We start from the raw sequence: 13,667 nt of genomic DNA, 5'->3' as shown, positions 1-13,667 counted from the left end.
TTCTTCCTGAAATACACTTGTTAGTGAACCTGAAAGGCAATCTGGCAACGTTAAACTTTATAGTAAAAAAGTATTTTAGAAATCACTTACTCCAGTCCTCTGATTTTACCAATGAGAAAACTAGGGTTCAGAGACAGGTGTGGCCTGCCTGAACCGAATATATGGCCGAGGCAGGATTCCAGTCTCCTAAGATATATTGTAGTCTTTACTTTTTTTTAATAGATTTAATGGGTTTAATAAGTTTCCCCCTTCAGTTCCTATTTGCAGCACCCAATATTCCTTTGAAATACCAGACTAACCCAGCAGTAAAGTTCAGACCTTCAGAGTTGAAAAATTCAGGTTCTCTGAGCATTCTGTGTTACAATGGCATTGTAGTCTTTATGTTTCTAATTGATTTATCTTACTTAGATTTTGATAAATGAATCCCATTTTAACATAACTTTATTGCATAAATCTGCAGTATTTCATAGGTCAGTTAACAGTTTCCATAGCTTACGCCACGCTGAAGGATCCACACATACACATTAACAAAGAAGATGGTGTTGGTCTTGGCTTTCAACCCCTCTAATATAAAAGCGTCATTATAGGCAAAACTCAGTTTCTTCTCCAAAGTTGTCCACACGAAATTGCCATTTTTACAGGTCGGATATGGTCAAATATCAGTAGTTTCCTTTGGTTCAATCTAATAGTTACATTTGTTGCTAAAGGGGTAAGAACAGCTACTTTCTTTGTGGAAAGAAAGTACACAAAGGTAAATTTGTTTTTATTCTAACCTTAGTCCATTTTCAGGCTGAGGCTTCCCACTGGAAAAGGGAAGAAATCCCATTATTTACACAGCAAGTAAAGCATGTTGGCTTTTCTGATTCCACCTCTTCCAGATTCGAAAAAAAGGACCATGTCCTGGTGCCTTTCATTTAACATGAGCTGCCTGGACAGTGTCAGCAGTACCAAAAGTGTAAGCTTTCCTTCACAATAAACAGGGAGAGGGAAATGGATGTCTTTTCCTGCTTTCAGCTCTGGAAAGTCTCACTTCATGGCTTGGAAGATGAAAGTAGCTATGTTTCAGTCTGTCAGTCACACTGAACCTCACAAACCATGGCTGTGCAATGGGAGTTCATGGAAGGCACCTCTAAATCTTGGCTTTTCCTGCCAATTTTCCTTTTCAGAGGCATGAAAGTCATTGAGAGCCGAGCCCAAAAGGATGAGGAGAAGATGGAGATTCAGGAGATCCAGCTGAAAGAGGCCAAGCACATTGCTGAGGATGCCGACCGCAAGTATGAAGAGGTCAGATCCTGGAGCTTAAGGCCTCATGGGTCCCCAGCCATGGCCCAGAAGCGGGGACTGGGGGAGCAATGAAACCATCTGTTTCCTTAGCAGAAATGGGTGTGTTTGAGAAGCAGAGTTCCTTTGTCCCCAGAAGATGGTTCTTAGTTTTGATCCTACTAGGGAGTCATTCGCACTGGGAAAGACCAGGGCTTTTGTTGTCCCCCACCCTCAAAGACTAGGGCAGAAGGTCTTTGGCCAGACAGCAGGGAAGGTTGGGTCGCTTGTGTTTTGTGAAAGGAGCCTCATGCTCTCACCACGCAGGCAGTTACCCCTCGTGAGATCCGCCTGGTGCAACCCAGTTTAGGCGGTGTAGAGACACAGACCACACATTTGCTCTCTGGATTCATGGAGGCACCTCTCAGTCTGTCCTCTCTCCTCACGACTCACAGGTGAATCACCTCCTGGTCATGTCCCCATGAAAGCACCCTCCTGTGTTAAGAGCCCACATGACTCTTTAAGGTTTTAGTTTTTCCCTTTAGCTCTCCTGAAACACCACTGACTCTTTATCATCATCATCCTCTCCAGGATACGCTATGCTCATTCATTTTGAAATGCTTCATAGGATCCCTTCTTCCTGGTCCTTTCTTCCTTCGACCTCATTAGTCATCTTAGCATTTCTTGCTATTTCTGTTGGCATTTTTAACCTCCTCCACCAAAAGGAAGTGGAGGTACAGAGCTCTAAATTGATGAAGTTCTTTTAGGGTTATTTTCAGTCTTGCCTTGCAGCTCCCACCTTTTCAGCATAAAAGGCATCGTGTCTCATCATCCTGCTATTTCAGAGATGGTGAATTTCATCTCTCCCCCTCTTTCCACAGTTGGTCTGGCTGCTGTGTAATTATACAGGCTTTACTTGGGTCAGACTTCAGATGTGCCTGCCTACTCATAACTGACCACTCTGGATCTTTGTGAGCAGATGGTCTCCTCTCCATGGGCATTCCTGGTGGAGAGTTGCTTCCCCTCCAGTCCACGGGAGAGAGGATCATCTTATTTGTAGGCAAGAACTCCCAGGGGCTGAGTCTAGCCCCTGCCCTCCCCCCCACCCCCCACACACACCATACTCAGAGCTTGGAAGCCCCATGGTGTATGTGTTTTGTGTTTGTCTCTCTGCAGGTGGCCCGTAAGCTGGTCATCATTGAGAGTGACCTGGAGCGTGCAGAGGAGCGGGCTGAGCTCTCAGAAGGGTAAGCGGGCCCGGCGCCAGGAGGCCCTGTGTGGGGTGCTGCGGAGCAGTGACTAAACAGCATGACCTTCTGGCAGCTGCACATTTACCTGTTTCAGCTCCGGGCTCCTCCTGTGCTCATTCGACGTGGATGAGCCACGCGTTTGGAACATGGAGGACTTGTGTGGGGTGTCTGTGTATGAATGCGTGTATCACTGCATGCCTTACCTGCACACTGATTTTGAGAATGGCCTTGTGCATTTCCTGTATCCACTAACAGCCAAGTTCGACAGCTGGAAGAACAATTAAGAATAATGGATCAGACCTTGAAAGCATTAATGGCTGCAGAGGATAAGGTACTGATGGCTCACGTATGGGTTTTAGGTTTAACTGCAACCCAGGCATCTTTCAGCTTCCAATGCCTACTGGTCCGTTTTTATAACGACTGCACCTTCACTACACCCTCTGCTATCTTATATCTTGCTTTAAGTGCTTTCTTTGGGTCCTTTATACTCTTGTTTTTCCTTCATAAATGCTCTTTGGTGCAGCCAAAAAAGAAGCCAAATCATCACACTTTGAAGCTGTTGAATTTTGTCTCTCCACCTCTCTGTTGTTGGAAGGAAGGTCCGGGGCAGTGTCCATGGTGAAATTGGACATCTCAGCCCCTGATGGTTTGGCTTCTTTAAGGCAGCCCTTTGTTCTCTAGGACTTGGTTTTCATTTTTTTCCCATCCCTCTCCTTTTTCTCTCCTCCTTCCTCTGGCCTGTCTCCCACCCTTTCTACCTCTGATCGAAAACATTAGCAAATGTGCCGAGCTTGAAGAAGAGTTGAAAACTGTGACGAACAACTTGAAATCACTGGAGGCTCAGGCTGAGAAGGTAGGCCAGGAGCACCGTGTGGGGGAGAGGCATCATTAAAGAGCTACTCAAGAGACACCCCCTTTTTCCCTTCTGAGGCCCTGCCAGTCAGAGGGATAGTCCATTAGACACTTTAGCCAGAGGCCTCATTTTGAGGCAATTTCCTGATGGTTATTGATACCAGATTCATTTTTTTTTTTTTATTCAATGGAAAATCCATTTTGTGTTGAGTATGTGAGTCATCCATAACAATTTAATTTAAACCAAGTGCCAAATGTATAAGTGATCTTGTTCTTATCCCATGTAAAACAATAGGCAGGAAAGCAGAGACCGCATTGTGGTGTGCCATTTGATCCCAGAGGCTCCATTACCTCCCGAGAGATGCTCAACATCTGTTGGCTGGGCTGGCACTTTCTTTGTATTAGAAGACACAAGTATAGGGTGAGCTGTGGCTTGACATCTGGAACATTCTCTCTGATTACAGTACTCGCAGAAGGAAGACAAATACGAGGAAGAGATCAAGGTCCTTTCTGACAAGCTGAAGGAGGTAATATTGGGAGTGTTTTAAACAAAGCCAACTGGATTGAGTTTGTCTCTGTGGAGCCATTTTTCATTTTAATGTTACAATGATTCAGGGGTATTCCGGGGTGGGCTTGGAGAGCCAGCAGTGGTAGCCAGCCACCCTCTCACCGTGGTGATTCACTGGTGGGTGGTTTCAGACCACTTTGTGGGTGCCAGGCTTGACTTTCAGTTTCCCTATCTTTGTAGCTACCGGCCACCTAAAACTTCCCAATTTTGATTGAAATAAATTGAATTATTGCAGGCTGAGACTCGGGCTGAGTTTGCGGAGAGGTCAGTAACTAAATTGGAGAAAAGCATTGATGACTTGGAAGGTAAGATCTGAAGTCTTGTTTCTAACTTAGCCCTTATGGCTGAATACTGACATGGCAAAGTGACTTTCCAGTCACGGCATCCTCCTTGACACACTCCTTTGCGCTTGCACATTTTTCTGGTCTGCCCTTTGGAGTTCTGTGGCTCTTAAGCTCTCTGCTCACCAGATGACCGCTAGCCACCAGACGGGGCCCGTCTTCTTTTTGTAACAGCAGATGCCAAGTGGCTCCACCGCACACTCTTAGAAGTGTGGCTGGTTTATCTTTCACTGTGAGTGAGGCAGTTATAGGTGAGAACGACTGGTGTGTTTTCTGTCTTCAGTGATACTTTCTTATTGTCAGAATGGTAAGGATTTGGTTTTTAGGCACAACTTAATCTTTCCTCAAGTGTGAATTCGATGTAAGGGTTTGAATTTCTTTTTCTAAGTTACTAATCATCTTGGCATATGCTCTGTGCCCTGAAATGGGGGGGTGGCGGGTAACAGGGCATTATTGTACTTGGACATTATACGTAAGCATTTCTTCGCTGATATTTAGGTTTTATTTTGGTAACACCCTCTCTGTCTCTCAGAAATTCCAAATGTTGAGCCCCAAGGCTGTGAAAAAAGAAAAAAAAAAATATGTGAAATATATACATCAAAGGTGAAGGTGGGGCTAGAGAAGGGATTGGGTGTTGGTTCAGATGATAACCACGCTGGTAGAAAAGAGAAAATGACACGTGGGGGCAAAACAGGCTCCAAAGTGCAGCAAGGTATGACACCATCTTTAGAAAAGCCGAAGTACAAACTTGGCACAGTGACACTGTGAGGAGCGTGGCTCTCTTCATTTTTCAAGCCTCCTGGACCAGTGAAGGAAGCTTGAGTGGGAAGGCCACAAGGAATAGTCTGGATAGCACCAAGAAATCCATTTCCCAGTGGTCTAGCTTGGTCAGGAAGTCAGTGGTTTGAAGGTGGAGCCAGATAAGGATTACAGACTGTAGTCACAAATTGTTCCTCCAAAACAATGCCCGTGGCTGTTTTTTCCATTGTTTATAGTTGCAGGTGGCTGACTACTCCAGTGTAGTTAAATTATAGCTCTATAAAAGAAAAGCTGTCCTGTTGCTCCTCCCCCAACCAGGAGACAGCCTTCTGTGGTTTTGTTTAGGGTTTTAACATGGTTTACTACCATATTTGTTACAATTTTCATATTGAGTTTCTTATTTTTATTTTCTAATGGGTTTTGTTCTTTCTGTTTTTGTTTCACTTTTATTAAAAAAACAAAACAAAACAAAACGCACGTCTCCTGCATTGGCCACCTGCTGCGGCATCACTTCCTTCATGCATTGCCCTTTTCTTGCTGCTGTGTCGGGATGGTGTCCCTGCCACCCTCATTCACCTTCCATCTCTTGATCACTCTCCATGTCCTTGCACCTCTGCCTTCCACTTCCTGGTCATAGACGAGCTGTATGCTCAGAAACTGAAGTACAAAGCCATCAGCGAGGAGCTGGACCACGCTCTCAACGACATGACTTCCATGTAAATGTTCATCCACCCTGCCTGCTCACATCCGTGCCCACATGCTAGTATGAGCAATTCGCCACCACTCCCTCTTGTATCTCCAGAATCTCTGCCTTTACACGTTTCTACTCACTCTCTTTGCACAATCTAGGATAGTCATTGTTTGTTTTTTTTTTCACATTCTACTTAGTATATAGGCCAAGTAGATTGTCCGTACAAACCGTCTTCCTCTCAGAATCCATTCACTTCACATTGTCTGAGCTAGATCGTTCCCACCATGCAGTGAGCTCGCATAGAAGTGACTCGGGCACTATACTTTTAGGAACGTAAACTAGGCTCAAGTAAAATCAGTAAGCCATGCAGTTGTGCAAGAATTGCCCAAGAAATAGCAAAAGTCAGTTTCCTGTGATTCAATTAAATATAACGTGAACATTTTTTTATTAAAAAAATACAAATTTAAGGAACCCTTCACCCTCAGATGACTGAGGCTCTGAGAGGAGGGAAATTGATCCAGAACAGCATAAAGGATGTTGCTGTAAAACATCACATCTTTCTTTTAAGAATTTTAGACAAAAATGAACCTTCTGCTGAGTATCCAAGCCTTTAATTTTCTGTTTATATAAAAAGAATTAACATACAAACACCACAACCTATGTCCAAGAAATGGGACATAAAGCATAGGTTGTGTGCTGTTAAGCACATCATGTATTCTTTAGGAGGGGTTTAATTTTCTGTTTATATAAAAAGTAATATACAAACACCACAACCTGTGTCAAAGAAATGGGACATAAAGCACAGATTGTGTGATACGAGTTTAGGGTTAATGGCCCGGCTTTTACTACTGCTGGGCAGTAAGGGTGGAGTGGATAGTCTTAATCTCACGAGAACCTGGAGCATACACAACTAACTTTCATATTACTAACCAAGCCTGAACACTGAACCGGTTCTGCCCCACTAAATTCTAACTTGGAGTGTTTCACAGAGGCTGCCTTTTAATCTCACAAGATGGCACTGAATTCCACATAAGCTGGGAATTTCGCTTTCCAGGCCCACCTGTCATTCGTTTACCCATGCAGAAAAATGGTAGCCTGAAGAGTGTTGGCATGTGTCTGCTGCCTTACACATTATAGAATCATCATGCTACCCCTGGAGACGTGACTGTTACCATGGAAACTGGAGAAAATTCCATCCTCTCTCCGCTCATTTATAAATGAGGGGGTAGATCAGATCATCTGTCTCTGATTGCTAAAATGTGGTGATTCTATGAGGAAAACTTGCAGCATCACGTTTGGTTATGTACTCTGAAAGGTGGGCTTAGCTTAAAATCTGTTTCTGAGTTCTGCTCATGGGTCGTCTTACCATGATCCCTCCCGCAGAAGAGGCTGGTGCTGGCCTGGGGCCCAGACCCTGGTGGGCAAGGATTTACATCCTCCCGCAGGTTTTGCATGTCTGCTTCTCACCTTTGTTTCGAGAGCTGCTCTCATTTGTTCGTTTGGCTTCCGTTTTCCATTGTGCCACTTTTCTTTTCCTGTTTCTCCCACCTTTTCTCTTCATGCAGATAAGTATCTTTGCTTCACTTCTCCCAAGACCCCTTCATCGAGCTGGATGTCCCACCTCTCTGAGCTCTGCAGTTTGTCTGTTCTCCAGCTGACCCTGATTCTTTCTTTTCACATCCTGCCTTAGGGCCAGGTTCACATTGTGCTTCCTCTTGTACAGAAGCTCCTCGTTTCAGTGTAAAATAAACACTATGTAAGCTGTTTCTGTTTGCTATTCTTTTTACTTCTTATTTATTGATATTTTAGTTTCAACGCTGAATAAAACCACAAATCTGCTTCACACACAGGAGGGTTAATTTTTGGCTGCTGCTTTGCTTTTTTTTTTTTTTTCTATTCTGAACATCATTCATTAATATCAACAGTCTCTAAAGCGGTAGTTTCTTGTGGAACTTTTTCAAAATACACATGCCTGGGTCATTCTCTGGGTTTTGGTTTGCAAAGGTTAGAGTTAGGTCCAGGCAGCTGTGCTTTTTAGGGATTGGGATGGTACTGGTGTGTGAAATGGGTTGAGAACCTTCACACAGGGGATTTTGCTTGTTGAAGCCAGAGGGTCTGCCTTGAGCAGGGCCTTCGTGTGCAATGTTGAGTTTGGGATGTGGTGAGCCTGCTGTGTTGGTATTTACATCTAAATGTAAAAGCACTCTCCTGCTTGAGAGTGGGGAGCTAACTAAGGAAAGGCTGCCAGCCCACACATATCCTAGAAGATGAACAGGATGTGGATACAAAAACAATGTAAGTTGAGATCATTATTGATCATCCTTTTACAGCACAAAGTATATTCATTCCTCAGCCACCTTCATTTTGATCATGAGATGACATTCTTAGGTTTTACGAACATATGAGTATGTTCAAGTCAAGATTTATTTTTTTGCTCTTAAGCACATCATGTATTCTTAGGAGGGATTTATACTTACATAATCTTTGTGATAACTTTTTTTTATTTGTGAATATTTTTAAAGCATAGCTATTAAAATTGGTTCTTTTTTTTACCCCCTAAAAATAATAGAAATTGTTCAGTTATAGTTTATTTTATTGGTTATATTTATAAATTAAAGAATAGCATGTAAGTGATTTTTTTAAAAACACATCACAAAATTAGAACTTTAAAATGATGTGGAATTTTCTCTCTCAATGCCCAACACTTCTCATCCTCAACAATCTGGCTATATTTCTCCTGTGTTTTAAATGTGAGTGATTGTTATCTGTGTATAGTTTTTCTGAGCCTAAGTACTTATATATCCCTATGTTCTAATAAATTTGAGCAAACTGAAAATGTCAGTCACTTTACAAAGACTTCAGAACAGAGTAAAAGTACTCTTTTTAAGAGGGCTGTGAATTTAGTAGTGGTATAATATACTTTTTAAAATTTATAATCTAGACAGTCTTTCTCCCTGTAATTCCTTACTTTTCTTTTCCTAGGGCTCCTTGGGCCTGCTTTTGACTATGATTCCTACTTTGTTCTTTTAAAATTCAGAGTAATAAAAGTGGGCCCTTCTCTGAGTAACCCTGCTTCCTGCCATAGAAAGAAATGACAGGTCTGAAAGTTGTGCGGAGCAGATGTTTAGTTAATTCTGGAGGCACACCAGTTTGGGGGGAACCATTCCAGAGACTCTCACACTTTCTCTAGGTATATTCTACAGGGAGAAATGGGAAACTGATGGACTGCAAAGGCAAATCTGGAATAGCCCAAGGACTTCCCTGGCACTCCAGTGATTAGGACTCTGTCTTCCAGTGCAGGGAGCCCAGGTTCAGTCCCTGGTCGGGAAACTAATATCACACATGCCACAGGGTTTAGCCAAATTAAAAAAAAAAATCTGAAACAGCCCAAGAAGGTATGGGCACACAAGAGGATAAATAGCTAGTTGATTTTATCGAGAAATTGTTGGGACCCAGGCTTCTAGCTCAGCGGATCATGCCATCATAGAGGCGGCGGCTACAATAGCCTTGGTTGGACCAAACCCCAAAAACATTGGCAGTTGGCAGTTGACGCCCCAGATATTGGGGAGGTAGAACAGGAGGGATAAATATTTCCCAGGCCCCCCAAGCATACCATTTCTATGGCAGCCAAAGTAGAGCACGTCCAAACGAGGACATTGTAAGGATACTGTCATTTAAACTGCATTCACATCGACCCTCTGGGTTCTCTGGGGTTTCTGCAGAGTTCTTTCATCCCAGCTTGACTGTACATTGGTTCAGGAAGCTAAGACATCTACATGCCCATGGTGATGTCTCACATGTGAGAGTGTGAATGTGCTGCTAGTGGGGTTAAATTTTGCAACCTCCAAGCATGCAGGACATTGTGAAAGGTAGGGAGGATGTGGTCAGGAGATGAACTGGAAATGTTCTTTGTTCTCAGTGAGCTGGCCATCTTGTGGGAAGATAGATGAGTGAAGCAGGTCTGACCTGTGAAGCAGATGGTGTACATTTAGAGTCCATGAGGAATAGAGACAGTAATTCTGACTGGGAGCTACCTGGAGAAGATGACATTTGACTGGGGTTTTGCATATTCAGAACATTTGGATCAGCAAAGAAGACAAGGTGGAGATATTCCAAGCTAAAAAAACAGTGAATATAAGGTATTCCTCATCTCCTACCATATGTGAAAGTGAAAGTGTTAGCCGTCTAGTTGTGTCCGACTCTTTGTGACCACGGACTGTAGCCTTCCCAGCTCCTCTGTCCATGGAATTCTCCAGGCAAGAACACTGGAGTGGGTTGCCATTTCCTACTCCAGGGGATCTTCCTTACCCAGGGATCAAACCCAGTTCTGCATTGTAGGCAGATTCTGTATACATGAGAGAATATTAAAATGAGAATTGATTGATTTCCCAACAGACCTGGGAACTAGAAACTGAACATTTTTATTCTCCCCAGGTGTAGGATTGTCAGCTCTTCAGGATCATTAAGATAGAGATTGTGGGTTTAGGTTGTCACTGGCATGCAAGACAGTTCTGTAACCTCCAGCTTTCCGTGATAAGGGCCAGTTTCTTATCCTTGTTTGGGCATCCCCTGGTTTCCCCATCAGATAAAAGCTGACTAGCAGCTGCCTTCTTTGCCAAACGTACTTCATACCAGTCTCCATGTGGACATTTGGGATTTTATACATGTCCATTTAGCACCAGAGAATGCCATCCTTTTTAGAAAGTCAGCAGTTAAATCAGTTTTGAGCGGAGTAAGTGCTTATTCTTTTGCTGTTTGTGTAGAGTAACACACCCTATCTCTAAGCTGGATGAGAGTTTACGCTGTGTAGCACAGTGACTATGGTAGAGACATGGAGCTTAGTTCTGCATTTCCAAAACTGTTAATACAGTGGCAGTGGCCCCCTCTAGGGGCCACCTGAGAGGAAAGCCAGCCCTAGGAGTGGAGATGAAAGGGTTCCAGGAAGGGATGAGCAGAAACGGTAGGTTAAGGTTTTGCAGGAAGCTCTCAGTCACTGAGCCCTACAAGGAGTGGATGGTGTACTAGGCTCACCTCCAGCCCTGCCCCAGTTCCTGAGGCTGTTGCCAGAAGCTTCATTGGGCCCAGTTCACATGGTGGTTTTAGTGAGATGCATAAGGAACATGCCCCCTCTCTCCTCCTCGGATCCTGCCGAGGAGAAGGATCCCTTTCCTCCTCTTGTTTCCCTTTCCTCCTGCCAAGAGAGGAGTCCTGTCTCTTCCTTGGTCAGCCAGGCCTTTCCTGGGCACAGGACAGCTTCTCATGGGGTGAGGGGAACCTGCTCAGCAAGTGACCAGCACCTGAGGTATCTCTGTGTTCTGTTTACTCCCTCTCACCAACTCCAGCTAACCTCTCTTCCTTCTGCCTCTTCTCTTCTGCTAACCTGCTTGCTGACCTGTACAGATCAACTCTACCAGCAACTTGAGCAAAACCGCCGCCTAACTAACCAACTAAAGCTGGCCCTGAATGAGGATTAAACTTAAGTGGGGAAGAACCTGGGCTGAATTCTAGGAATGCAGCCCATGTCAGGAAGTATAAGACTGCCATACCTTCAGATAGTAGGATTGAAAATGATTGCTTTCTGCAGAATTCTGCAGAATTGAACATGAATCAGTTGAAAGGTTGGCCTTGCCTGCATTTTCCTCTTATATCTGGAATAATTAAGTTCTCTTTAATCCCCAAACCGCTTTTATGGTAAAATTACATCTGTGTATATGGGTCAATGTTTATAATCAGTTCAGTACTCATCTTTGCAATAGCAGGTCCTCTTATTTGGACTGATGCATAATGAGAACCAAAAAAATGTTTTCTATTTCCTACAGAGAACTGAGTCTTGCTTAAAATTAGAAAGTCAAAGCAGAGGAGTGTGTATCAGCATATATATATATATATTATATATAGGATGTGATATATATAATATATATTCCTATTGCATATTCATATTTCTAACTTCTAAGTATCTGGTATAGTGTTTGAAATATGATTAAATGTACCTATGCTTGGGCAAAATAGCTTTTGAAAACAGGAGTTCATGTCAGAAGTCCCCGATTGTCTGAAAGGTATGCTTTTATTTAGTCTTAACAGTGTTGTTGGAATCTGGTGAGAATGTCATGCTAATAATAAATAGAACACTGTGAGAATAATAAGAGAATGTCCTACTGGAGTGTGCATGAAACATGTTGGTTATTTTTTTTTTTAAACGAGCAACAGAAATAAATCCTTGAAACGTTGTCAGAAGGTCTAGTAATGTCATCTTTGTTTTCTCTGAGATTGTGTTACAACGCAACTCTCAGACCTTAACTGCCTGTAACTGAGAAATGTCTGCTGCTGTTATAACTTGAGTGCTGCGAGCACCTCTCCCAGTTCCCACAGCGCATGACCAGTGAACATCCACCAGCCCCACCTGTATTTTGCTCCCGTGGTTTGCTGGTGGAGATTCACCTGGCCGCTCTGTGAGAGCCTGCTGTGCCTGTGGTTTCTTCAGGTCCAAGACAGCTTCCCCTTTGTAGGTCCCTGTCTGGAAATGAGTCGTGTCTTACGAGCATGCCTGGTCCTAATCATCTCATCCTGTGTTTGTGATTGATGTTTGCCTGCCTAAGTGTACAAACCACCGCTGTGTCCAAAGCTCAGCTATTCATGACTTAATTTTCTAATCCCACCACAGAGAAAGTGGCTCATGCCAAAGAAGAAAACCTTAGTATGCACCAGATGCTGGATCAGACTTTACTGGAGTTAAACAACATGTGAAAACCTCCTTAGCTGCGACCACACTCTTTCATGTTGTTTTTGTTTTTTCGTTTCGTTTTGTTTTTAAACACCATGCTTACCATGAAACCCCTTAATGCATTTTTTATTTACTTTGACCACTGTCACAGAAACATCCACAAGATACCAGCTAGATTGGGGGTGGGGAAGACACACACACATACACACACACACACACACACAGGCAAGCCCGTGTTCAAGGTGACAATAATTTAAATGTGCCATTTCCCAAGTTGACATTGCCACGCCGTAGAGAGTTTAGTGACACAGTATGCTTAGTCAGTCCAGGAATCCTTGAGGAAGCAGAAAGATTTCCACTCAAAGTGCCAATGATGCATGACCAGGAAGGGTAACCTGGGGAAGGGAGGGACCAGGTTGGAAACACAATCGGGTGTGGATTGGTGCTACTTTAAACAAAAGGTCCCACTGTGGTCTCTCCTTAAATATTGTACGATTTAGAAGTCTGTCCAACACTAATTTATTTTGTCGTGAGTTTTACAATGAGGTGAGACTGTGGATCCTGTCTGCCAGAATTCACTAAAGCCGAAGCTTTGTAAGCCACCGTGCTCTTCTAAATTGGCACATTTGCAGTTCGTTACAACTTGTGGGATAGCATGTGATGTGGATTTCCAGCATGTTCAAGTGAAAGATGTGGGCACCACATACAATGGTGAAGAAAACACATTGTCTTAAGAGCTATAACTGTATGGAAACCTTGTACAATGATATGGAATAAATGCACATTGTAGGACATTTTCTAAACAGGGTGGTCCTGTCGTTTGTATGTTTTTACTTTGTGAACTTCAGATCGCGTAATTGACCTACCTTCCCTCACGCATGTTCCTTAAAGCTTATTAATACCCCAGTGTCTGGGAGGGAGTGGGTTTCTTGTGTCATCTTCCCAGAAGCACTCAAAGCAGGATCCCTTTGGTCTGTTAAAGTTACAGCAAGCAGCAAAGGGGCTTCCCCAGTAGCTCAGTAGTAAGGAATCCACCTGCCAATGCAGGAGGCATGGTTTTGATCCCGAGGTCAGAAAGATTCCCTGGAGGAGGAAATGGCAGCCTGGGAAATTCCACTGACAGAGGAGCCTGGCAGGCTACAGTCCATAGGGTCACAAAGAGTCAGACACAACTGAACAACTCAGCAAAAACAAGTAACAGAGGACCCTTCCCAAGTCCCAGCCT

General features: G+C 43.5%; 1 protein-coding gene across 26 annotated transcripts in view; it reads left to right on the top strand.

Annotated features, from left to right (window-relative positions):
* TPM1 (tropomyosin 1) overlaps nucleotides 1-13,245 on the top strand; it is a 28,962-nt gene extending 15,717 nt beyond the window's left edge. For 4 of the 26 annotated variants that reach the window (XM_043471755.1, XM_043471746.1, XM_043471754.1 and 1 more), the window contains 7 exons: nucleotides 1,167-1,284; nucleotides 2,437-2,507; nucleotides 3,288-3,363; nucleotides 3,827-3,889; nucleotides 4,166-4,235; nucleotides 5,668-5,746; nucleotides 7,287-7,487. In XM_043471755.1, the coding sequence (XP_043327690.1) occupies nucleotides 1,167-1,284; nucleotides 2,437-2,507; nucleotides 3,288-3,363; nucleotides 3,827-3,889; nucleotides 4,166-4,235; nucleotides 5,668-5,746; nucleotides 7,287-7,290 (481 nt within the window). In that variant the 3' untranslated portion in view covers nucleotides 7,291-7,487. Of the gene's footprint in view, nucleotides 1-1,166; nucleotides 1,285-2,436; nucleotides 2,508-2,765; nucleotides 2,842-3,287; nucleotides 3,364-3,826; nucleotides 3,890-4,165; nucleotides 4,236-5,667; nucleotides 5,751-7,286; nucleotides 7,488-11,121 lie in introns of those variants that run through there. The other 22 variants (XM_043471757.1, XM_043471747.1, XM_043471756.1 and 19 more) reach the window with 8 other exon arrangements.
* Nucleotides 13,246-13,667: the final 422 nt, after the last annotated feature.

This window comes from Cervus canadensis, chromosome 6 (genome assembly GCF_019320065.1).
Source record: "Cervus canadensis isolate Bull #8, Minnesota chromosome 6, ASM1932006v1, whole genome shotgun sequence".
In the NCBI taxonomy this organism is placed as follows: domain Eukaryota; kingdom Metazoa; phylum Chordata; class Mammalia; order Artiodactyla; family Cervidae; genus Cervus; species Cervus canadensis.
This window is presented reverse-complemented; position numbering and strand designations above follow the sequence as displayed.